At 54.0% G+C, this 25,867-nt stretch overlaps 1 protein-coding gene across 1 annotated transcript in view; it reads left to right on the top strand.

The window, feature by feature from the left end:
* The window catches only part of NKD1 (NKD inhibitor of WNT signaling pathway 1), an 85,254-nt gene that overhangs the window by 33,743 nt on the left and 25,644 nt on the right, over positions 1-25,867 (top strand). The window contains exon 4 of the mRNA XM_045989480.1: positions 22,920-22,986. Coding sequence (XP_045845436.1) covers positions 22,920-22,986 — 67 coding nt within the window. The remainder of the gene's footprint in view (positions 1-22,919; positions 22,987-25,867) is intronic.

Below are 25,867 nucleotides of genomic sequence, written 5' to 3'. Positions count from 1 at the left end.
CTGGCAGTTCCCGTTTTGTCCCCTCAGGAGCTGGACGGGGCCTTCATGGGAGTGGAGGAGAAAGCGCCCCGGCAGCTGGGCTCTGTCAGCCTCGCGGAGACAAGGTCCCCGCTGGCCAAGGAATTCTGGGGCTGAGTCGGAGATGAGGCCGCTTTGGAAGCACATCCCAGGCCCTGGAAGAATCGGAGTGCCCTGGGCAGCGGGCCCGACGGGGGACTTGGGGCCGGAATGCCGGGAACTGAAAGCTGGCCTGACTTCTGAGGCTTGTGGAGTTGGCTCCCCAGAGGCCTCGCTGCCTCCAAGATCCAGCCGCCAAGCGTTTACCCAGGCAGGGCCTTCCCCTCCTCCCCACGCTGCCCTCTCAGCCTTCCCAGCCTTCCTCTGCGCCTCAGCAGCCCCCCTGCCCGGGCTGCACGGTGCGGTGGGGGCTGATTTTCCTCTCCTCTCCGGTTCGAACCTGATCATAGTAACCAGAACGACGATAGCAGGATCGGCAGGGATTTCCACGACCATTTACTGAGAGTCCGTGAGCCACAGACAGGCCGAGCGTGTCACGCTCATTATTTCATGGCATCTTTGTACCGCTTAGTGAATCTCACCGGTAGGGCTCGCCCTTCTTTGGACTGTGTGTGTTCCTCAGGTGTGCCCACCGTGTGCCTGGGCTCACTGTTGTAGGTACACCGGGCGCCATTCCTTGCGGACCTCTGATTTCAACTCTCGAGGGCAGGCTCTGACCCTCAGATGTGCTGGGTCATTCTGAAAGATGTCTGTGGCCTGACTTTTCTCTTTTAAATGTTTGTTTGTTTGTTTTAGAGAGAGAGCATGTGAGTGGGAAGCGGGGGGCAGGGGGCTCGTAGGGGGAGCAGAGGGAGAGGGAGAGTCTCAAGCAGTGAGATTCTCCACTGCCCAGTGTACAGCCTGATGTGGGGCTTGATCCCAGGACCTTGATATCATGACCTGAGCTGAAATCAAAAGTCAGATGCATAATGGACCGAGCCACCCAGGTGCCCCCATGGTCTGACATTTTAGAAGGCAGGTCCCCATCAGAGTTTTCCATCTGCACCCTATTTTGAGAGCTGGGTGGAAATTATAGTTACTTAAAGATGACGGCATGTAGGGTTGGTCAAGGTGTGGGCTGTTGGATGAATGAATGAGGAGAAACCCCTTCTTCAAGGGGTTTCTTGCAAAAGCTTGGGTCACAGAGGTGCAGAGGTGTCTCCTTGCTTCTTCAGAAGGAGTGAGGAGGGGTGTCTGGCCACCTCCCCACCCATCCCCAGCCAGGAGTCAGCTCTGCTGGCTGTCTGTGGACCACCGGCAATCCAGGATGAAGATGTTTGGGCTGGAGGGTTCAAAAGAGGTCCCATTCTCTGTTCAGACTCTTAAGGCCAGAGAGACTTCCTAGGATCCCGTGGGCCATTGTTATCCTCAGCCTGCCCTTGTTGGGAAAGGGGGGCATTCTCACTCCCTCGTCTCCCCAGAACCCTGAGACTAAAGAAGGAGTCCCACCTATCAAGGCTGACTCCTTCAAGTAGGAATCCTCTCCAGTACATCCCCTATGGAAGGCCACCCAGCCCCTGCTTGAATACCTCCTGTGACAGGGAGCTCACTCTCCTGAGTGACCTCTTCCTTTGTTGGATGGCTTCAGCTTCCAGAAGAATAGAAAATATTGGCCCTTTCTGCCATGAGTCCTGTGTCTTCAAGAGACACCCTGAATTGGCCTTCTTCATCTCCTGAAGCATATGAAGGCAGGAAGCCGGCCTCTTCCTGCCTCCAAGTTCCCAACCTTTCCCACTGTGTTATCAGTTCTACCACTCAGAAGCTGTGTGCCCTGGAGTAAGTTACTTAACCTCTCTGAATCTGAGTCTATGTCTTAGTTTGAGTCATTTCATTATACTATAAAATGGAGATAGCTGCAGTCCTTAGCTCAGACTTCTTACGAGGGAGGGTTAGATGAATTAATGCCAATAAAGTCCTTCAAACGGGGCTTGCTAAGTAAATACATGTCATTTAACTCTGTTGTCATCTTTCTGGTCATCCCCAGACCAAGGCTCTTCAGAATTTTTTTTAAAGAATTTATTTATTTACTTAACAGACAGAAATCACAAGTAGGCAGAGAGGCAGGCAGAGAGAGGGAGAAGCAGGCTCCCTGCTGAGAAGAGAGCCTGATGTGGGGCTTGATCCCAGGACCCTGAGATCATGACCTGAGCTGAAGGCAGAGGCTTTAATCCACTGAGCCACCCAGGCCCCCCAGCTTTTCAGATTTGAATGTATATATGAATTGCATGGATTTCATGTAAGTATGCTGACTCTGGTTTAGTAGAGCGGGCGAGGCCCGAGACTCTACGGGTCTAATGACTTCCCAGGCTGTGGGGAGACGGGGGGCGCTCAGCCCACATTTTGAATAGTGAGGCTAGCGTCGCCGTGTCTTTCTTTTTTTTTTTTTTTTTTAAAGATTTTTTATTTATTTATTTGACAGACAGAGATCACAAGTAGGGAGAGAGGCAGGCAGAGAGAGAGAGAGAGGAGGAAGCAGGCTCCCCGCCAAGCAGAGAGCCCGATGCGGGGCCCGATCCCAGGACCCTGGGACCATGACCCGAGCCGAAGGCAGAGGCTTTAACCCACCGAGCCACCCAGGCGCCCCCGTGTCTTTCTTTACAAAGGAAACTTCATTTGCCAGGGAGGGGCTCTCCTGTTGGTGATGGTAGAATCATCACGTCGCCTGATAGAAGATACAATACTGGTAATAACACAGGCTAACATTGCATTACTTGAAGGGGGGAGAAGTAGTATCTTGGGTGTCAGGGTAACTTCTGTCCTCTGGCTTATGAGTCTAAACCAGGGATTGATGGAGAAATTATGCTATAGGTTGCGTATAGCCTTCATGGGTCTGAAAGAACGTGCGGATCTCCGAGGGACATGCCTTGCCTCTGGGATTCCCTCTGCTCCCGAGCCCCGGGTGTTTCCTGTGACTCGCCAAAGCTAAGTCAGTGAGGGGAGTCCCTCTGGGTCCCGTGGAGCGGAGTTCCTCACGACAGGCATGGCTGCCACGGGCAGCTAGTGAGTGAAGCAGCCCGGTGTGGGCGGTGGGTCAGTGCCCTGCTGCAAGTGGGAGCCCCTCGTGTCCTGGGGACTGCTGCGCGTGGAGAAGACCACCGACACCTGTTTGCCCTTTCATGGCTTGGTTCGTTCAACTTACATAATAGAAAAACCGATTTTTCTTAAAGACCTAAATGCCAGTTCCAGTTGTATTTCTGGAAACCAGTGGGACAGAGGGGGCAACTTAAGAAGGACAGAGCAAACCCGCTGACAAGAGCACAATCATTATGGACTTATCAGTGCACTTCAGATGCAACCCGTTCCAACGCTGCCACGATGCTGTAGCCTTAACCAGCATTTCTGTTCCTTATCTGATTCTGCCGGGCTGTCATCTGCTCTGGGCCGAAAGGGAGTGGCCGCTCAGCATGGTGGTCCAGAACCGGACACCCCTCCCACCCCTGGGACCAGGGAGCTTGTCTTTTTTCTTTTCTTTTCTTTTTTTTTTTTTTTTTAAAGATTTTATTTATTTATTTGACAGGCAGAAATCACAAGTACGCAGAGAAGCAGGCAGAGAGAGGAAGGGAAGCAGGCTCCCTGCTGAGGAGAGAGCCCGATCTCTCTCCCAGGATGCTGGGATCATGACCTGAGCTCAAGGAAGAGGCCTTAATCCACTGAGCCACCCAGGCACCCCCAGGGAGCTTGTCTTAAATCCCAGAGCCACTCAGTCAAATTTCTTAACTGCCTTGTGCCTCACTTTACTCATCTATAGAATAGGAGCAATAGGAATGTCTACCTCATGGTCATCGTCATCATGAAATGAGTTCATGAACGCTAGGTGCCAGAGAGGGTGTCCGGCCCACAGTGCCACACGAGATTTGACCCTTTCCTGTTACGTTGTGATCTCACCGTGGCCGAAAGCAATTGAGCCTCTTCCCACGACCAGGCCTCACAAGACCCTGGCTGTTGACCAGCTTATCCCTGGTGCGTCTTGGACCTGGCTGCTTTTGCCGAGATGATTCAAAGTCAAGCTCTTTTTCTTCTGGCTAAGCTTCCTTCCCCCTTTTGCACACCTCCCCACCCCCACCACTTTAAAAATATTTACTGTAGAAAATTTCAGTCCTACCCAAAACTAGAGAGAATATGGAAATGAATCCCCTTTAAGCAATTGCCCAGACACAACCACCAGTCTGCTTTCTTGATTTCTACTTATTTATTTTTTTCTTGACTGACTTTTTTTTTTTTTTTTTTTTAAGTATTAAACTTTATTTCTGGGATAGTAGAGCTTTTTTTTTTTTTAAGACTATGTCATCCTCACAGGTTTTCTTACTTATTTGCTTGGACTTAGAAAAATCTTTTTCTTTTCATTTTATTGTGGTAAGAACACTGAATATGAGATGATGGCCTCTTAACAAATTTTCATATGTACAATGCGATATCGTTGATTATCGGTCCGTGTTGTACAACAGATCTTTAAGTCCATTCCTCTGGTTTGACTAACACTTGGCGCGGTTGAGTATCAGCTTCCTATAACTTCTTTCCCCAGCCCCTGGCAACTACCATTCTGCTCTTTGATTCCATGAATTTGCCTGTTTTCGCTACCTCACATAAGTGGAACCATGCAGTGTTTGTCCTTCTGTGACTGGCTTATCTGACATAGCACCATGTCCTCAAGGGTCATCCCTGTTGCTGGATACTGCAGAATTTCCCTCCTTTTTAAGGCTGAATAATATTCTCTTATATGTCTACACCACGTTTTCTTCTCTTTTCTTTTTTTTTAAACGAATTTATTTATTTATTTGTCAGAGAGAGAGAGCAGCAGGCAGAGGGAGAAGCAGGCTCCCTGCTGAGCAGGGAGCCCGATGTAGGACTCAATCCCAGGACCCTGAGATCATGACCTGGGCTGAAGGCAGATGCCCAACCAACTGACCCACCCCTTTCCAATCATTTATTGATAGGAATTTAGGTTGTTTCCATACTTGGCTATTGGCACAGTGTTGCAGTGAACATGAAGAACATGGAATATATCTCCAAGGTCCTGTTACAGTCAAAGTGCTTCAAGAAGAAAACTGCCAACCGAGATTACTATACCGAGCAAGACTATCCTTCAGAAAAGAAGGAGAGATGCGGTCTTTCCCAGACAAACAACAGCGAAGGTGGGGAGCATCAGACCCGCCTTGCAAGAACACTGAGGGGACTTCTTCAAATCGCATTCAGTAGCAATGCCATAGCATAAGAAAGCATAAAGCTCCAAATATACAAATACAGAATACTGCAATAGCAGTGGGTAAATCCCTTTGAATTCTGCTATAAAAGTTACAAGACAAAAATATGAAAAACAACTAGAAAAATGTGTTAATAGATACACAATACAAATGTAAACTGTGACAGCAATCACATAATGTGTGGCTGGAGGGGGAAAAGTTGAGTTTCTGTATGCCCCTCAAATGCTGGATGATGTTAGAACTAAGATATTTTTATCTATCTATCTATCTATTCATTGACAGAGCAGGGGAAGGGCAGGGGCAGAGGGAGAGAGAGAATCTCAAGCAGGCTCCATGCGCAGCATGGAGCCCAACAGGGGGCTCCATCTCAAAACCCTGACATCATGAGCTGAGCTGAAATCAAGAATTGGAGGCTTGACCGACTGAGCCACCCGGGTGCCCCAGAATTTCGAGATGTTTTTTATAAGCCCCATGGCAACCACAGGGAAAACTGTAAAATTATGCAAAAGAGAAAGAGAAAAGAATCAAAGTGCATCAGTTCTACAAAGGATCAACAGAACGCAGAGGAAGAGAGGGACAGCAAGAGAGGGAAAGGTGGACCAAAAAACTCTTAAAAGACTAACGGAAGAATGAAAAAGATGGTCATAGTGAATCCTTCCCTGTCGATAACTCCTTTCAATGTAAAGAAACTCCCCCATCAAAAGACAGAGTGACTAAATGGATTTAAAACAACAACAACAACAGCAACCCATTGATGTGCTGTGTACCAGAAACTCGGAGGTTTTGTTTCAGTTTGGGTTTCTGTGGTCCAGCGTGCTCCGTGTGGAAGCCCCGGGTGGCCCCTGCTCCCAGCTCGCTCCCCTGGCCTCTTGTGAAAAGTCAGCCCGGTTGGGGGTGCTTTAAGACAGGGCTGTGTCTCGCTTCATGGTCCTATGATTAGAGGGACGCCCCTGGAGTGTGGTTCCTTCTTGGAAGAGGACGTGGCTCACGACTGAGCAGTTCCTGCTCACCTATGATGGTGTCAGGCAAACAGATCACGTGGGCGCCCTCTATCAGGCGCTCTTTTGACCTTGGCGTTATACTGACCTCTCCTGCCAGTCTAGCCTGGAAGGAGGCCCTGTCCTTTCCAGCACTGCTGGGCTCAACTCCGTCTGCCCTTATCGGTCCTCCTGTACTTGCACGGAGAATCCGGGAACACGTCAATTCCTCATCGAAGACTGAGAAGAAACACCCACATGCCTCCATCCCCTCCCAAGTGTCAGACCCAGCAGATGGTCCCAAGAAGACTTTCATGAACAGTACCCCTTTTATAGGATGACCTCTCCTCCTGCCTTTCTAAGTATGTCTTTATGCACTTCCTAGGAACCTTTGTTTTTATTTACGAAACAACCATTTAGGTAGAGCTTCCGATAAGCCTGGCTGTTATGTGCTTTGCAAATATCACTTTAATCACCACAACTCGGTGAGGTAGATACTATCATTTCCCCGTGATATGAAGGGGGAAACTGAGGCACAGGGAAGTTAATATCTCGAAGCTGGAAGGCGACAGAGCGGAGACCCAAACCCCAGGTGGTCTGGGGCAGAATCTGGGTCCCACCCCACTTGGCGACACTGCAAACTCCTGGTGGTGCCCTCATGAGCTCACGGCTGTTAGGACTCAACCTGTGGTAAAATTAACCTGATAATTGTTATCTTCGGAGGTGCGCGTTGTCAGGCTGAGGCAGCTCGGCTCCTTCCTGGGGTATTTAACACGGGTGGCTTTGTGAATGGGTGATGGCCCCGTGAGGTGGCCTGAAGACAGCAGAGGAAAGGTGGAAGTCAGGGCCTGGCTGAATCAACCCTCTCACGAGCCCATGGAATCATGGCCTGTCGGAGCAGCAAGGCCTCTTGCCTCCTCCCTTTATACAAATGGGGAAACTGAGTCAGAATGTGAGGTTCCCAGGCCAGCGTTTGTTTTTTTTTTTCCCCCTGCCATAACCATTTTTCTCCTGGTGAGCAGGACTGGGAAGGTAGGACAAGCCTCCAGAGGGATCTGAGTTGGTTGGAAATAGGGAGCCTTTTAGGGCTGCAGAGCAGGGGAGGGAGCCTGTGGAAATAAAGGAGTAGTGTGTCATCTGGATTGGGGTGTGAGCCAAGGATCTGCTCGGCAAAGCATTTTCCAGGTAGCTGACCTCAGCCTAGGAGCCTGGATGAATTAAGAAATCAGGGGGGTGAGGCTGCCCCAGGGTGGGCCAGAGGAGCCATGTGGGAGGGGTGCCAGGCAACCCAAGGGGAGTCTGTCTGCTCACGGGTGGAACCGCCCGGGCTGTGTGTGGGATGTCATGGCCTTGGTTTCGGGTTGGAGAGGCCCTTTGCACCTGCCCAGTTTGCATTCTGGGCAGTGACTTGGCTGCCGCCGAGGAGAGAGCTGGCCGAGGCTGCAGGGAGACGCCAGGCCTGTGTTTTGAGCAGGAGCCAGGGCTGGATTCTGGAATAGACAACGGGCCCAGGCCCAGTCCCCGTTGGCCCCTGATCAATGAAAACTGTCATAGGGCCAGCACATTGCCGCTGCCGCCTGCGGGCCACTGAGATGGGTGGGGCCTCCCCGGGCAGCGGTGGGGGGGGGGTCCCCAGGGTCCCTGGCTCAGAGAACATCGATCAGCGCGTCCTGGCCCACCAAGGGTGGGTCCCACCCCCGCCCCACTGCTCCGTGATTCATAGCCCCATTCGTTCCCGCCTGACATCTCCCCCAGGATGGATCTGTCAACACACCGAGCAAACACAAGACCTGTGGAGTGGAGGCAGAGGAGGGTTAGCTGTTTACTTTTTTGGCTGCTGTTTTATGCGCTCTAGGCTCCGTGCCAGGTCTGCAGGGCCTTCGGTAATGAGCAAGAAATGTACGGTCCCTGTCCTTGATGAGTTTGTGGAGCCTCGCGGGGAGACTGCCATCCACAAGGAGTAGTCCTGCAGGGTACGAAGGACCACAGGGAGGCCGTCGGAGCTGGGGGGAGCACAGAGTAGCGGCCATGCTGAGTCTGGGGGGTCCTGAGCTGGCTTCTCCAGGAGGGAACATGACAGCCGTGCCAGGTGGCAGCTAGGAGAGAAGGGTGGGAATGGCTTAGGAATGGCTTAGGCAGAGGGCAGTGTTGGGGAGAGAAGGGGGCGGACAATGTGGAAGGCACCTACCGTGGGGGCGGGGGTTGGTGGGCGAGTCTGGTTGCAGGTGGGGCTACCAGTGGCCCATTGACCCATGACCATGCCACTCAACTCCTGTTGGCCTGGCCCAGCTCCTAATAGCGGCCTCTTCCATTCTCAAAAGTGACCTGGTTTGGGCAGTAAAATTATACAGGCACCCCAGAATCTAGATACTAGTGTCCTCATTTTACCAATGAGGAAACTGAGGGTCACAGAGACTCGAGTCAGTTAGGCCAGGCCCTGGAAAGAGGATGGGAATGGACCTGGGATGGGAACCAGGCCTGTCTGACTTGAAAGCTCAGGCTTTCCCATAATCCCGCACCACCTTCCCTAGTAAAGTGTAAAGTCAGAGACAGATATAACTTGACTATTCCCTGAGCATGACTCTGCACAGCATTGTACCAGGGTTGCATAGGGTCAGGGGAGGCTGGATTGAACAGCTCTGGTTCAGTGGCCCATGACAGAAAATACGCTCAAACTGGTCTAAGTAAAAAGGAGTGACTTATTGGTTTGTGTCGTTGAAAAGTCTAGGGGAAGGGCTGGCTTCAGGCATAGTTTGATCCAGGCACTCAGTGTTATTGGGACCTGTTTTCTATTGTTTCAACTCTTGCAACTGTTTTCCTTCATGTTGCCTTTTTTCTTTGAAAGAGTCTCCCTGTAAAGAGGTACAATGTTTTCTTCATTGTCACATTTCACTAATGTCCACAGAAAAAGAGCAGATATCCTGGTATTGAATCTCTTTGACCCAAGCTTGGGTCATGTGCCCAGCCTTGACCAATTCCTATGGCCAGGGATGTACAAAGTTCTCATTGGTCAGGCCTGGATCGTGTACCCATCCTTGTGATGAGGGGGAGAGATCAGCCCTGTCTATGCCTTATGGATGAAAGCGGTGGGGGGCTAGCATTTCTAGATACTATACAGGACATCCAGTTTTACTTATGTAAATAACATTTTTTTATATAAGTATATCCCAAATACCACATGGGACATACTTATATTAAACAATGACTGACTCTAAGATTCAAGTTTAATTGAGTGGCCTGTGTTTTTATTTGTGATGTGTGGCCAGCCTGTGGACGGGTGGCTCTCTAGGGAAAAATCAAAGTGTTACAAGAAGAAGGAGGAATGGATGCTGGGAGGTGGGGAGTTGTTTGTCCAAATCACAGAAGGTGCCCACTACAGAGGCAAAGAGAGGGATAAAAAGCTTTCCTTCAGCCTTGGATTCCTCCTGAAGTCAGCCCTGAGAACTATGGATATTCAGAGAAGGAAGTCCCTGAAGGAGGAGGTGGCTCAGGAATTCTCTGTACTTGAACTAGGCCCCAGCGATGGGGAGAGGCATATGTTGAAATGGAGGTGGGGTGAGTGGTGGGTGGGAGAAAATGCCCATTTCTCTCTGCCCGTTGGCCTGAGCCCTGGTACAGGGCTCCCAGCCCATCACCTTTCAGGACTGGCCTTGGGGTGACCCATACCTTTGTCTGAGACTAACCAGCTTGCTGGTCCCCTGTCTGCTCCAAGTGAATTTACCAGATGTGTCGGATTCCTCCAACGAAGCGGGTAGTTCAGTGGCAAGCCATCAGGTGTACCATAGAAGCAGAGCCTGAAACATGGGTCATGCGCAAGTTATCATGAAGAACGAGCTCCAGGGCGGACTGGGAAGGAAGGGAGGGAGCTGCTGCAGGAAGCTCTGGAGCATGACTTCTGCTTCAGAGTTGGTCCCCACTGGAGGTGAGGAAGCTGGGCTCAGGGCCAGCTGGCCGAGGGCCAGAGACGCTTCACAGGTGTGGGCTGCTGGTGGGGAGAGCTTACTGAAGGTGGGGGTGGGGGCCACATAGAAATGGCAGGGGATCCAAGTGGGGGCCATCAGCAAAGGGCCTAGAGAAGTCGGGGAAACCTGCATGTTTGTGAACGTGAGTGGCCCCTTGGGCAGATCGTCTGTAAGATCTGAGAAACCCCACAGTGAAGAACCTGGGATCACCTCCAAACTGCACAGCCCACAGCATCCTGCTTATAGGGACATGAGTCTGAAAGCCAGAGCTTGCTGACCCGGGGCCCCTGCCCCCTGGATTCTGGTGGAGTTGAGGGGCTCTTGTCTTTATTGCTAGCCTCTGTGGGGACTGATTTTGGCCAGCTCTGGCTGCCGGCTTTGACTGTTCTGGATTCTGACTGTGGCTGTCCCACTCTTTGGCTTTGTGACTTTGAGCAAAGGGCAGTCTCCTTTTGGGGCCTCAGTTTCCCCATCTGTTCTCTGAGAGGGTCTTACCCTGGAGTTCGCAGAACTTTTTTTTGTGTGGTGTTATTCCGGGGGGACCTTCTCAGGGGAGTCTGGACCTTTCCTCAGGTGAGAAGCTCTGCTGGTCTGGCCCTGACGCCCGTGGTCTGAAGGACTGCACGTGCACGTCTGTGTGTTTCTTCCTTGACATCCAGAAACACACCAGGGTTCGTGGCTCAGGAGCCTCTGGCCTTCTCCTCGAGGGGTATCGGTCCCTCCCACCTGCACTGTGTGCTCCTGCTTCCCCATCCAGAACCTCTGTCTCCTCATGTAAGAGGGGGTGAGGGCTCCTTGACCTCTTAGGGTTGTGGGTGAGTCCGACAACCCAGGGGCTGCTGTGGGACACCTTGTGGGACAAGGTGTCACGGGTGCAGGCCCTGCTGTGAGTGCCTTATTGCCCCGGGACTCAAGGGCATCCTCTGATTTGGATGCTGGCCACACAGCTACTCCTTGGCCTGGGGGACCACTGTGGCAACAGTGGACCGCTTTGGTGACCTGTGGCGTGGGCGTGGGCGTGGGCAGCCGCCTTTCATATTCCTACACCCCCTCTCTAAACAAACAAACAAACAAAAACCCCCAAAGGTTTTAGCTTGCCTGAGAATGGAAAGAGTAGAATTTGCGAGGTCTGGAGAGAAAGCTGCCACCCTCCCCCGCTCCCAGTGAGAGCCCCGGTTCACGTGCTCAGCTGGCCTCATGCCATTTCTGGAATCAAAGCCTGTCTGCATTACATGACCACAAAGAAGGTCTTGCCAGCGCCGCCCCACCCCCCAGCAGCCTGACCCCACCCACCTTCCTCTGCACCCACAGCCGAGTGCAATGGGGAGCAGGTGGGTTCCTGGTGGGTTCTCTTCATCGGCTATGTGCATGGCGTGGGAGGGAGCAGTGGGGTCTGGGGTACAGAGAGACCCCTTGCCCCCCATCCCTCCCAGGTGGGATCCCCAAACCACCCCATTTCACTTGGAAGTGGCAGACCACACCCCCTGCTAAGCCCAGGACCCTTCTAGCCGACTTCTGTGGGCGAGTCCTTCTCAAACAATGTGGCCTGTTGCCTCGTGTTTTAACGTGTTTTCTTCCAAATGCTTCACTGCGATTTCTGGTGGTCAAAGCAATTGTGCAGGTTCCCGGCAAGCCATCTGACAGCCTCAACCCCAGCCTCCAGGCACCACCTCTGGGAGTCCAGATCGGCCTTTCTGACCATGGCACATGGAAACACGTGTCGATAATTTTAGCGGATGCCATCGCTCCTCTCTGCACTTTGGTGACTGCTTTTCTCTTGGAAGAAAATGCGGGGAATGTTTTTCTGAGTCGGTAAATTTAGTCAGAGCCGCATTTAGTCGTGGAACACACATCCGTTGAGCGCGTCCTCTGTCAGGCAGTATGTGGTATGTCAGATGGTGGTGAATGCCCCAGAGGCAACTGAGGCAGAGAAGGGGTGAAGGGGAGAGCACTGCAGTTTAAATAGAGGGTTTGGAAGGCCTCATCCAGGGGACGAGGTGGAATGGCATGTACACAGGCCCTGAGGTAGGAATGTGTTTGCAGCTGGGAGGAGAGTGGGAGGTGAGGGAGGCCAAGGCATAGTGCATGCAGGGGAGTAACAGCAGGCCGGTAGACGATGGGGCAGACAGGCCAGGTGGGGCTTGGTGGGGCACTTGTAGGACTTTGGAGAATGACTGAGGGGGGTACAATGGTGGCCGTCACCCAGTGAGAGAGGATGACCTCTCTGCATGGCCTGGAGTGCACCATGGGTGTGGGGGAGGTGAGGGTGTGCTGGGTTCCAGGTACATTTTGGAAGTAGAGCCAACAGGATATAGTGGGAATTTGTTGGAAGGGTTGGAAGGGCAGTGGCAGACCAACTCCCGGGTTGCTGGCCTGAGGAACAGGACGAGGGGAGTGGTCCTGGTCGGGTGCAAGGAGGCAATCTGGGAGGAAGGGTTTGGGGCAGTCGGGAGTCATGTTGGAGACGTGAAGTCGCAGAGGCCCGTTGAGCAGCTTCGTGCACATGGCCGGTGGGCGGGGAGCCGCAGCCGTCTCTTTAATGGAACAGTGCTTTAGGAAGCCTCGTATCTTTTGAGTACAAAAGCATCGCATGTTCTTGGTTAAAAAAGACTGAGAGAAAGAGAGAGAAGGGAGGGGAGGAGAGATAGCACAAATCCAGATTGTCCGGAAAGCTGGCGGCTGCAGGGGGCAGCTCCCCACTGCCCATTCCTGCTCCCCCAAGGGAGCCTCTATTATTGATGGGTAGCATGTGCTTCCAGAAACGTTCTTTTATTTATGAGCCCAGTGGGATTGGGCTCTAGGCTGTCCTCACCTGCTGTCCCCACTGCCCGTGCCTGGGAGCCCGGGAGTCTCCGTTCCCGAGCAGTGCTGCTAACCCTTCTGTTCTTCCCTGTCCGCCTTCTTATGGGACCCTCCAGGCATGCCTGTGTCACGGGCCCATTTCATGGGTGTGGACACTGAGCCTTACAGCTGTGGATCTGGTGGCACAGAAACAGCTAAGATTCCGAATGCACGGAGTCCTCTGGAGTTTGGATGTCCCGCTCTTGATGCTGTGAGGTGGGGATGCTGGGAGTCGGTGGTCACACTGCTGGGGAGCAGGGGACCAGACTTCACCAGCAGGCAGTCAGCAGTTGGGGGTGGAGGGGGCTGGGGAGAAGTCCTAGGAGCTGGGCTGTGGGGCAGGGGAAGGAGGCCAGGACAGAGGGAGGTCTGGCACGGACGGGCATCAGAGGGCCAGGAAGATGACTTTTGCAAGTGCTTTAGGGCCAGATGGGGTGGACTGAGTATGTGCGCGCACGCGCGTGTGTGTGTGTGTGTGTGTGTGTGTGTGTCTAGCAGGAGGGTCCCAGAGTGTGACCCAAACCACTGTTCTCTTGTTCTCTGATGAAAATGAAGTGTCCTTAGATGTATAAAATGAGACGACCTCATTCCCTCCATTTATTTAAGTGAGGACACGCCGGGAGCCCAAGTCCCTTACTCCCAAGGCTGAGGGAGAGACATCATGCTTCCCCGGGTCCCCAGGCCGTGCCCGGCCCCCAACTGTTGTGCCAGCTTCGACCCGGGGCAGGGTGCTCAGGCTCTCCCTGTGACAAGGTGGCCCCGGGTCTCTGCACCATTCTCTGGTAGACAGATGACAGCGGTGTGAGGCATGAGCAGCCTGGCTCCCGGCCACCCCGCTCGGCAGGGCACACCCGCGGGACCCTGGCAGCAGACCCATAGCCTGTCCCCGGGCCAGGAGCTGCTGGCAGAGGCTGCCTCAGCTGCACGGGGATCAGAGGCACACCCGGCCCCTTTGGCCGCTCCTGTTCTCCCGCACTTGGCTGTGTGGCCCCGCAGGCCTGCGGCGTGGCAGGTCAGTGGCGTGGCGGGTCCGTGGTGTAGTGGGATTGGTGGTGTTGCTGGCCAGGTGTGGGGTAGGGGGCAGGCGAGAGGGCAGAGCGGGGGAAGCACTGAGGGCTGGCAGCCGGCTAGGGTCCTCCTGGGTCTGTCTTTGATCAGCTGTGAGGCATCCCTGAAGGTGGGGTGGGGGGGTAGGTGAAAAGAGGCACAGACAGGGAAATCATTGGTACTAGGTCTCACAGTATGAAGCAGAGGATCCAGGGCTCGGGTTTGAACCCTCAAGGGAGTCGCTTCACACCCCTAAGCCTCGGTTCCCCCCTGGCTACAGGGATGACAATGGCACCCCAGCTCACAGGCCGTTCGGAGCGCTGAGCTAGGCACCCACAACGTGCTGAACAGAGCACTTGGCCCATGCCAGCCGCTTGCAAAAGAAATGCTGGTAATTATTATCACTGAGTCCTTTATGTTCGTGACCTCAGTTCCTCCCACGCCCCAACAAGCCCATCGGATCCTGGTTTCCACTGTAGAAACTCCTTTGAACTGCCATCTAGTAGGAAAATTCCCATCACGCCAGCAGAGAAGCCCTAAGGCCCCACGTCCCGCCCAGCCCTGGACAGCCTGCCCCGCATCGGTTCATCTCCTGAGAGCGCTCAAGTCCTGAAGCCTGGAGATTAAGGCAGGTTCTGGATGATGCCCAACTTTGCTGTTTCCTCTTGGCATTAGCTGTTTTTCCTCCATGCCCAGGATTCCTGTTCCCAAAGAACAAGCCCTGGAGGAGGGCCTGTGAACAGATAGGGGAGGGACGGGGGGGGAGTGTCCACTCGGGCTGGCCGCCTACCTGGGGTCTCCCTCCTTCCTTCCCCCACCCCTTCCCACCTGTCCCATTGTTCAGGGTTGGGGAGGGGGCAGAGGACTTCAGCTCCCCGCCCTTTAAACCTTGTCATTCCCATAGTGTGATCTGCATTCTGAGGAGGGGATGGGGCTCGAGGTAAGTGGTGGACAGCTTGTACTTTAATGGTTCCGCATTTGTTTAATATGAAATATATTTTCGAGAGCCCCAGCGGTAACTAGGACATCACACCCACGATTTCACTGATCTTATCGGTGAGACTAGGTTTCAAAATGAGAGAAAAAGAGAAAGAGAGCCAATCTAAAGAGAAATGGGAATTACTCACAGGAGCCCAGGTGAGACCTAGTTCTGGGGGGTAGCTGGGACGACGGCATGTGGATGCCGGCAGCTTGTTGGGGGACAACAGACCAGGAAGTGGACTCTGCTGGCCCATTACTGCCTCTGGCTGGCTGTGTCTCCAGGACTGGGCAGAGCCATCTTGGGGGTCATTTGCACTCTGTAAGGTAGAGGGCCTGAGGGTCAGAGGAAGGGAGTGTGGTGGCCCTGGAGTCAGACCCCAGGGTTGGAAGCCCTTCCTACTAGGCAATGCCACCCACTCCCTGCCCACTCTCCACCTTCCTGAGAAGCATTCCCTCAAGTCCAGGAAGCCAGCTTAGCCTAGAGCCCCGAGATGTGGGGGGCAGACGCTGGGATGTGCCGATGGGAGTAGAGGGATTACATCTTGAGCAGATAAAAACAGTCAGGGAGAAATCCAAGGAATTTTAATTACTGCCGCACATCTTTGGAGTTCGAAGGCCCGGTCCCTGTAGGCCAGACACGCAGGCCAGCTCTGCACCCTGAAACCCTCAGAGCCGCCTTCCCCTCTTCTGCTCAGCCCACCCCGCTTCTCCACCTGTGCAGGGGCCCACAGCTCAGCTGGTGGCGGCAGCCTCCTCCGTCTGGCTTCCAAGCTTGCCTGGACTCTTGGGCTGCAGTTTCAGGGGACTGTGACTTGGTTCTGCAGGTTCTGCGGGCCAGAGTGGGGGGCGGGTCACAGCTTTTGGTTGCAAGTGGGAGAAGGCCAGCCCGCATTGCTGTAAGCGAGGAAGGCAGGTGAGAGCGGGTCTGGCCCCAGGGCTCATCCGACAGATCTGTTGAGAGTTGAGTATAGATCAGGCCCCGCTCTAGAGCATCACGGACCCAGTTCCCTGAACCTGGGGAGCTGGCTTCTAGAAACGAGCTGACCTACGGTCTTGAATGATGGCACTGTCCCGGGCACCGGCCTGTGGCTGTCCCTTTGTGAACTCTCACCTGGGGTGCACCGTCTCAAGCAGCTGGAGGTGACCTTGGACACAGCCTTGGCACCAGAGAAGACTTATTTCCCACCAGTTCCTGTGAGAAGGATCTGGGGAGAGGACTCCAGTTTGCTGAGCTGGGGTACAGGTGCTGGACAGGGAGAACCTGTGGCCCTCACTGGGGGCTGCATGGCCCTGGGGGACTGCGGTGTCCTCGGAGGGTGTCACTTGCTTGAGAAGAGGTGCCATTTCTTTCTGGCAGCAGCCTCAAGGTCTGGCTTCTGCTGACATCTGGGAGTCCCCAGGGAGGAGGGAACCCCCCAGCCCCTCCTGGCCTGTCACTGGAGCTCAGGGCCCCCAGGAGCCTCCCCTTCCCCAGCCCTTTGTCAGTGGTTATCTCTCAGCCCTGCCTTTGCACGTTGCATGGGTGGGGAAAGAAGGGTTAATTCCCTGCCTTTATGACCTGCCATGCTCGTGGGCAGAGGGGCTCACTGGGACTGAAGTAACAGAGGTCCACGGATTAAGGTGCACAGTGGAGATGGGGACATTGGGGCCCAGAAAGTGGACGGCCCCAGCATTTTTCTCGGTCTTTAATTCCTGCTGGGTCAGGAGGCTGTAGCCCCTGAAAACGTCTTCTCAAGGGGACCACAAGTATCATCCTGGCCCAGTGCCCCCATGCTAGAGATAAGGAGCCCAGGGCCTGGGTGGTTCTAACTCTGCTCTACCACTTTCTCTCCTTAAGTGACCTGGGGCCAGTCTCTTACTCCGCTGAGCCTCAGATCCCTCCTGTCAAGGGGCTTATTGTGTGGTGTTTTATGAAACCAGAGTCAGTGACCCAAGTGACCCAGGAATGTACTAGAACCCTTCTGAGAACGTTGACGTTTCTCACTCCATCCCCATCTCTCGTGCCTTCTCTCCCTGGCGGTAACCACGGGGATGCCTGTAATTTGGGTGCCCTCGTGGTACGTGTGTGTCTGGTGTTTTCTTAGACATTTGAGTCACATTCTACTTCGTGTGTCCCCCATGTGGCGTGGCTCTCCGCATGCCGGAATTTACGGACCTGCCCGTGTCTTCCGAACCACATGTGGCGTTCGTGGTGTGGTTCTGGCATGGTTTCCAGCATGTCTTAGATTCTTGGTGAACTTGAGCAGGCCTCCCTGCTGCTCCCATGAGAACATTGTCCTGAGGGGTGGGGGCGGGGGGACGCTAAGGTTTTTGTGGGAATAAAATGAGAGAACATTCCAAGTGTGTGGCAGAAGTAGGGTGCTCTGAAAGGTGCAGAGAAGCCCACACTTAGTGTTTCCCACTACGTGTGTTTTGTCTGCATTTTCTCACTGACCCTTGACATCTAAATCGCCTTGTTCCAGAAGAGCAGAACAGGGCCCAGAGTGGTTCACCAAGGCGTCTGCTGTCACTCGCTGCTGAGGCCAGCTGGCGCCCTGACTCCCGGGTCCAGCCGGGTTCTGGGAATGGAGCATCTCTGCCCTGGAGGGCCAGAGCCTGCTCCCGGCGAGGCCTGCCCACAGCGGCGCCGGACCCCCAGGCACGCCCGGCTGGCCTGCCTCTGCACCGCGCGTCGGGAGGACGGAGCTCGCCAGGAATTTCCTGGGGCAGCTCCAGGCCAGACTGCTCGGGTGGAAGGGTTACAGGGTGGCTGGGTTGTGTCCCCACCCTTCTCTTCCCCAGCACGGTCCAGTCCCGTACCTTCTTGGGATCTAGAAGTTGTGCTATGTTCTATGGGCACCAGGAGTTCGCTTTGAAACCCCATGGCACCAACATCTGTTAGCTCTTAGAGAACAGAAACATTGACAAAGAGCTGCTGGGCAGGCGGTGGGGGAAAGATATTAAGCTCAGGAGTAGGAGTCTCAAAGACAAAGAGGAAAAACCCCAACCGAACTCCAGCCGGCTCCCAAGCCCTGCTTTGATGTGGTTTCCCGTCCCCGGAGGCCTTATAAGGCCTTATGCCTGCAATTCCGGGCTCTGGGTTGGTGCTGGCTGCACACTCAGCACCCGGAGGGGCTGGCCTCTCTTCCTGGGGCCCAGCGTAGGGCAGGGGAACTGCAGTGCTGGGACATGGGAGGGAGGTGGGGAGGAAGGGAGGCCTGGGCCCTGTGGCCTGAGAGCCACGGAGCCTGGCCACTGGGCAGGGGCAGCCTGGCATCAGGCTGGGTGCAGCAGGAAGTCTGGAGATCTAGGAAGGCCTTTGATAACAACTTAGAGCCTAGTCTGAGGCCAACTGTCCTGAAGGCTAGAGGAGGAGGGGCGGGGACCAGGGGCCGGAGTGATGGCTGAGAAAAGGAACAGTGAAGGGAAGTTACTCACCCCACGCCCCATACTTGGGTTTCCTACAAGGCAGTGGGGGAACCAGGCATCTGCCTCCCGGCCCTGCTCTGCCACTTACTAGCTGTGTGACCTTAGGCGAGTCATTTAACCTCCCTGTGCCTCTGTTTGCTCATCTGCAAAGTGGGGATAATAATGGTACCACTGCAAAGGATTGCCATGAGGATTAAACACGAAGCATTAAAGAGTGTGCTGGATGGGAGAGAGTTTCTCAGGGTCTTTAAGGGCTTCTTGGGGCTAATGAGTCTTTGAGATTCTCTGAGCAATGTTCTGGTAGCTATTCGACAATTGGGGTAGGAGAAGAAATAGACAATAACCACCGGTCTACGGAGCCCCAGTCATGGTATCAGGTGTCACTTTAAGCACTTTCCTAGGCAATGACTTACTTAACCCGCACACCCGCCCTGAGACATCACAAGCGCTGTGGTCTCTGTACAAATGGGAGGCTGAGAACATTTCTTCACCCGCATGCATCAGCTTGCATGAAGCCGAGCTGGGACTTGAACTGAGGTCTGCCTCCTTCTGCAGTGGGGCTCCATGTGGGGCTCGTGGCTGTCACGAGCCTTCCTGCAGGATGGTCCCGAGGGCCTGGCCCCACACCTTGTTTGCAGGTCCCCTGTCCCTGGCCAGGGCTCTGCTGAATCCCCAGCCTCGTGAGGAGGAGCTGTGGGTCTTTGAGTCCTGCAGCAGCAGCAGGAGGCCGGGCCCTCGCCCACGGAGGTGCAGCCCGGGCTGTTCTCCTTTCATGTCTATAAGTGTGGTCCCTGGTCCCCGGCAAGTGCCAGGACTCTTGGCTGCGTCTGTCCCCAGGACCACAGAAGCCCTGATTCCACTGTCCAAGCTCAGGCCAGGCGTCTGAGAAAACTGGCTCAAATCTTCGCTCTGCTGAGGATCCAGAGTGGGTCACCCAGCCTCGTGGAGCCTCCTCCTTGCCCAAATACAGGGCTTTTGGGAACATTGTTCCCTGGAGGTTCTTGGAAGGATTCCCTTGGTCAGTGCCTCATGCACCAAGAGTGCTTGATAAATGAGGCGAGTGGCTCTCAGTCCCATTATCTCCTGTGTCCTCTGTCCCTTTAGGACTGACGACTCTTTGTAGAAAAAAATAAAGGGTAACAATTATAACTCTCACTTTACGAACTGCAGATCATTTTTATGAGCATTTATTCCCGGAGAGATGGACAGCGCGGGGCAATGGTGAAGACTGAGGGAGATAATAAATTTACTTACAAGCGCCCCGCACAGTGCCTGGCACTGAGGAGATGCCTGATAAGGTCCGCTGCCCTGTCGTTGCTGTGGTTTATCATTGGCCCATTTTACAGAGAGATAGACTGAGGTTCCTAGAAAGCAGTGGCTGGCCCCACGTCCAAGGGTGAGGGAGGCCATGGAACCAGGATGTGCTCCTGTGTCTGGCTCAACACCGCGTTGCCTCTGGCTTAGTGATTCAAAGCTTGAGGACCGCAGACAAGGCACTCCCGGGATCATCTGGCTTAGCAGATGAAATGAAAAATTTTTTTAAAGATTTGCTTTATTTATTTATTTTTAAAAGATTTTATTTATTTATTTGACAGAGAGAGACACGGCAGGGGGGACACAAGCAGGGGGAGTGGGAAAGGGAGAAGCAGGTTTCCTGCTAAGCAGGGAGCCCGATGAGCCCCATGCGGGACTCGATCCCAGGACTCTGGAATCATGACCTGAGCCGAAGACAGATGCTTAATGACTGAGCCACCCAGGCCCCTGTAAGACTTATTTTAGAGAAAGAGAGAGAGCACATGCGTGCGCTCAAGCAAGTGGTGGGAAGGGCAGGGGGAGCATCTCAAGCAGACTCCCCCCTGAGCACAAGAGCTCCATGTCGAGACTCAATCTCACCACCCAGGAGATCACAACCTGAGCCAAAACCAAGAGTTGGACGCTCAACCGGACTGCCCCACCCAGGCATCCCAGAGGAGATGGATTTTTGTCAGTGGATCCTGGTGCTGAGGAGCTTTTACGGTTCTACAGAGCAGGGTAGGGTTTAGCCCGAAGAGACCAACCCCCGAACTTGCCAGAAATCTGCTTTCCTACACAGAGACATGCCTTTACTGTGTCAGGGATGTTGGTCCTCCCCGCAGACAGTCCTCAGAATGTGTGATACACACCGCGAGGCATCGTTACCGGGGTTCCAGACGGCTGCTTTGTTGGGGATGGCGTTGGAGTCTCTAAACACCTCCAAGCGTGTCGGTAGGAAGATGCGCGCGCTCGCGAAGGGGGTGCCTGACAGGTTCTGCCTGCCTCACTGGGAGTGATTAGGGTGGCGGGCCGAGGTCAGCGCCGAGTCCCCGCTTTCCAGAAGACCTCAGCGTGATCCCCTTGAAGCCAGTCGCCTGGGAGGGAGTGCTGCCTGCCAGCCTGTCTGGGGGAGGCGGCATCCGTCTTCCTCTGGCATGAAAGATGGGCTCTAATTGGCTGCTGGAGTGTCCCAGCCATCTAATGATGCCGCCCCAGCGCGTGCCTTCCCTGTCACCCGCTCCCAGCTTCCCTGTCAACTCTGGAGCCGTTAACAAAAACAGCCAGTTTACAAGCCCAGGAAGTGTTCGGTGATTATGATAATTGGCAGAGGAGGGGGGAGAAGCCGCCTGGCCTCCAGGAATCAAGGAGCCTGGTTTTGAAGTCAGTGGGACGTCAGGGGTCTGAATGAATGACCACATTTTCACAACCTGCCAGAGGGGGGAGGTGATTTGGAAGAAGAGGTAGAATGAAGAACACCAGCCCAAATCCATAAAACGTTAGCTGTTGATCCTTTTAAAACAAAACAAAACAAAACAAGAGACTTCTCTCCAGCTGTGTCCAGCTGATAAGATCTGCTCTACCAAGCTTGATTCTGGTTTCTTTCATCAAGATAAGCACTGGTATTTCTGTTAAGTATCTGAGCTTGGATTTTTCAAAGAAAAGGTGCATTCTCTTTTTCTTTCTCTTTGCACTTTTTTTTTTTTTTCCCAAAAAGAGAGGTTGGTGACAGCTGCTGAGTTTGGGTTTTGTTTTTTTTTTTTTTTTGCTTGTCATTTTGTTTTTCCGAGAAGCACTGCCAAGAGCGTTGTTGTGGCATCAAAGGAGATAAGGCAGAGTAATCCTCCCAAACTTTGTCTCTCTGCCGGAAGAGGAGCCTTTCCCAAAGTGGGTTCCTCAGAATACAAATCCCACGTGACACTTTTTGAGACACAAAACTCCGTGGTCTCAGTAGGTTTGAGGAATGCAGTAGAAGTTAACCGCGTGGATATTCAGTGTTCGTTACCATAGTAAACACTTCAGTAAGGGATCGTATCTGACATGAAAACAATCTTTTTTTTTGATCACAGAACTCTTATTGGCAGAATCCCAATAATGCAGAAGACGGTCTGACAAGCGCTGATCTTGCTTCTTCCATATCTAGGGTCCTCCTGCAGGGTTAGGGCAAGATAGGTAGCCCCTTTGTGGACATTCCAGAAACTTCACAGCCCGTGGGCTAACCAGACTCCCCGTGTCAACCTGACAACGCCTGAGTGGCAGCCTGACCAGGCTGGTTGGGAGCGACTCGGCCACTGGGCGTCCTGAACTCACATGTGGGGCACAGGGCAAGGCAGTGTGAGATCAGGGTAGGTTCTAGAAGGTGTGTGCCCGGGGAGAGGTGGCAGGCATGTCCAAAAATCACTCAGGAGGCTGAGCATGCAGTTTGCTGAATGTGATGCTGGAGAGTCAGGGGAGTAATGTTAGGGGCAATAGAGACCGACTCCCATGCACACCAGGCCCTTTTTTTTTTTTTTTTTTCAGATTTTATTTACTTATTTGAGAGAGTGTGTTTGTGTAAGTGAGCACAAGTTGGGAGTAGAGGGAGAAGGAGAAGCAGACTGCCCACTGATCAGAGAGCCCAAGGCGGGACTCGATCCCAGGATCCCGAGGTTGTGACCTGAGCGGAAGGCAGACACCCAACTGACTGAGCCACCCAGGTGCCCCCACACCAGGCCCTCTTGGCAAACCCATGGAGACAGCCTGCCTGGGACCTCCCTCTGCTGGGGGAAGGAGTCACACTGAGATCCCTTCCTGGGGCCCACAGAGGAGGCTTATTGGTCCTGAGTCCAGCAAAGTTGACTCTGAGGGGTAGAGGAAGAACTTTTCTCATCTTGTCTCTGTCTTTTTGGTGGAACTTCCTTTCTGAGAGAGAAGCGTGCAGTATCATAGTGACCTGTAGGCTGAGAAAAGCTACTTCTTACAAAGCATGGTGACAATCCACTTTCCATGCAAGAGGATCCACCAGAGTTGACCTAAATTCCCATCAGAAGAATCAGGGCAGGACCCCTGCTTCCTTGTGACCAGCCAGGCACACGTTCGGGGACACCATCCCAATACTGGGCTCCTCCTTGACTCCGTCGATACTTACTTAACGTCCCTGCTTTGTCTTCCTCTAGGAGCTCGTGGGTGACGTTTTCAGAGAAACGCTCAGTGAGGAGGAAGAGGAAGACTTTCGGCTAGAAGGTACTGAAGTCCATCACTCTCTTCCCAGGGCACAGTGAGATGTGCAAGGGGCCAGCTAGTCTACTGCATGCCCTGGGCACCCTCTGGAAAATCTGCAGACCAGGGGGAGGACGGGACCCCAACTGTCAGTGTGGATGGTAGGGTGACAAGCGAGAAGGGAGTGTGGCCTTCATGGGTCTGAGCCCAGAGTAGAGCCAGGCTCCTGAGGCTCACGTCCTGGCCCCACACTGTATTGGCCAGGGAACCTTGGATACGTTGTTTTAGCTCAGCTTTCCCACTGCGGGGAGTGACCATAATGTAAGCACTACGTAAAGTAGCCGTCCTATTTCCCCGATTCTCAGTTCTCATCACTCACTTGGATTACAAGCTTGCCTACCAACAGCCCCCCACCGCCCCCTCCCCTCTCACGTCTGTAGCTCTTGCTCCTACCTTTGTTCGAGGAGAGGCCTCTGTTGTAGAAAGACGAGGATCCCGGAGCAGGGGGCCGGCCGGCCACAGGCGCCCTCACTTGACTTCGGGCAGGGCGCACCACCTTCCTAGACGAGCCTTGGTTTCCACATTTAGAGAGTGGGAATGAGAGCCTTCTCCCTGCTTGACTCCCTGCGCTGGTACGAAGCACAGACGGCAGCATTTGCTAAGTGGGATGGCGTTTCCATGTTATACTCAGGGAAGAGCATCACTGAACTGGGGAGGCCTTAGGTTGGTAGGCGCCTCGCAGTGGAGGTGAGGACAGGCAGCTCGCAGGAGAGTGGCGGTGGGGGGTAGGGCAAGGGTCTTGGCGGGGAGGGGGATCTAGGCCTTGGGGCCCTCTACGGCCTTGAGAGGAGAGCAGACAGTGCCGAGAGTTTCTCGAGGGGAGCCTGGGCCAGGCCTGAGGACTGGCCGCGTGCAGCCTTCGAGCTGTCAGCCCCCGGCCATCTGCCCTCAAAGAGGACCCCCAGCTCATGTGCACGTTAGACTTTGAGAAGCAGAAGAAGGAGACTGTTTCAAGAGATTCATTCGGTTGCCCAGGACTCGGAGGCAGGCTGGGACTCAGGGATCTGTTGTACTTCGCTCAGATACGAGCACGTCCTGAATCACGGGTGTCCCGTGGATGGCAGACTTTGTGCGGGCTGCGGGCCATCCACCCGCAGCACTGGCGATGGCACTCAGAGCATCTGCTTTGCGTCTGTCATTCCCCTGGGCTCCGCCAAGCCTCCCCTCTCGTCTTTGGCTCCATAGAGAGATGCCAGGAGTTGGTGCTTTGAGATCTGGGGGGTCAGATAAAGTTGGGCAGGATATAAGCCCTGGCGGTTCAAGTGACCCCAGACATTGATTCCAGGTGCTTCGTTTCTCATTCCAGTTATGTGTTCATTTCCTGCTCATTCGAATAGTGACTCATTACCAAGTTCATTCTCTTGTTCATCCATCCCTCCACCTGCCCTGTCCATCCCCCGCTCGCTACCCATCCAATCAGCCACCCGTCCATCTGTCCCTTCATTCACCTATCCCTCACCCCTCACCGACCCACCACCCACCCACCCGCTGGCCATGCCCCACCCATCCATCCGTCCATGGATCTCCCTACTCTCCTGTCCCCCGACCCCCAGCGCAGCCGTTCTGAGTCATCCATACTCCCTCCTCTTCCTGAGCGTTCATCCCCCGTCATTCATCACTCCATCCATTCATCCACTGACCCATCCTCCAGTCATCGTCTGTCTGTCCCTCTTTTTTTTTTTTTTAATATTTTGTTTATTTGACAGAGAGAAATCACAACTAGGCAGAGAGGCAGGCAGAGAGAGAGGAGGAGGCAGGCTCCCTGTTGAGCAGAGAGCCCGATGCGGGGCTCGATCCCAGGACCCTGGGATCATGACCCGAGCTGAAGGCAGAGGCTTTAACCCACTGAGCCACTCAGGCGCCCCCTGTCTGTCCCTCTTATACTGAGCCCCTCATTACTGCCCCAAACGAGGCACTTCTCTATCATGGCTCCGTTTACAACCGTGTCATTGACTTCAAATGAGATGTCTTTCCCTGCGAACAGATGCAGAATGGCCTACCCGCAGAGTCTACTTCCCTCTGGAGGGGAGGGTTACTCTGTTCGCTGCCTGCATTCAGAGCGTGGGTCCTGTTGTAATGACGTAGAAGGAATGCTGGCCTGAGGAGCACCTAGACCGGGCTCCCTCAGCTCTGGTCACAGCCCGCTATGGATTGCGGCCAGGTCCCCCCAGCTCTGGGCCTCCTCGCCTTCTGTTACATGATGAGTGGGGATGTGGAGCTGGGCTTTGTGGGTGTGCAGAGGACGTGGGCTCCTGGCAGGGGGAGGGAAGCCCTGCGGTGGGGGGAGGGCAGCGCTTACAAACATTGGCCGATGGATGGGCGGCGAAGGTGGGGTGCCCGAGGTGTTCCAGCTCCTGCCGGGGAAATGGTGTCAGCTTGACGGCACTGGGTCTGACCCCATGGCCCACCAGCTGCATGCCAGGCTCAGAGGGCCTCCCAGGCACCTTGCTAGTCCCTGGTGATGTCCACGTGCCACCACTCAGGAAGGAGGGGATTGGGAGCCACTTTCTTGCCTCATTTTTCCCACTAGGGAGTCGGACTAAGTTGTTGGTGGTCTAGGTTTTTGGCTTCTTTCTTCAAACAACAGTTTACACCGAAGCAGAGAACATAAAACATCAGGCTGCGGAGAAATGCAATGTGTCCTGGCCGGTACGTTTTACGCAAAAAGGGGCACGAGACGATGCTCTGTGTTTCCTACGTGTGTGAGTGGAGACCACATGCATGTTACTGTGTGGCTGGAGGGCTTGACAGACAAAGATAGGAGCTCCTCTCAGACTTGGAAGGAGGAAAGAGCTCTCCAAGAGGACTGTAGTTAACGGGGATGAATGTTTTAACTTTCCCAAGA

This window comes from Meles meles, chromosome 19 (assembly GCF_922984935.1).
Source record: "Meles meles chromosome 19, mMelMel3.1 paternal haplotype, whole genome shotgun sequence".
Taxonomy (NCBI): domain Eukaryota; kingdom Metazoa; phylum Chordata; class Mammalia; order Carnivora; family Mustelidae; genus Meles; species Meles meles.
Note: the sequence above shows the minus strand (reverse complement) of the source record. Positions and strands in the feature narration are given on the sequence as shown.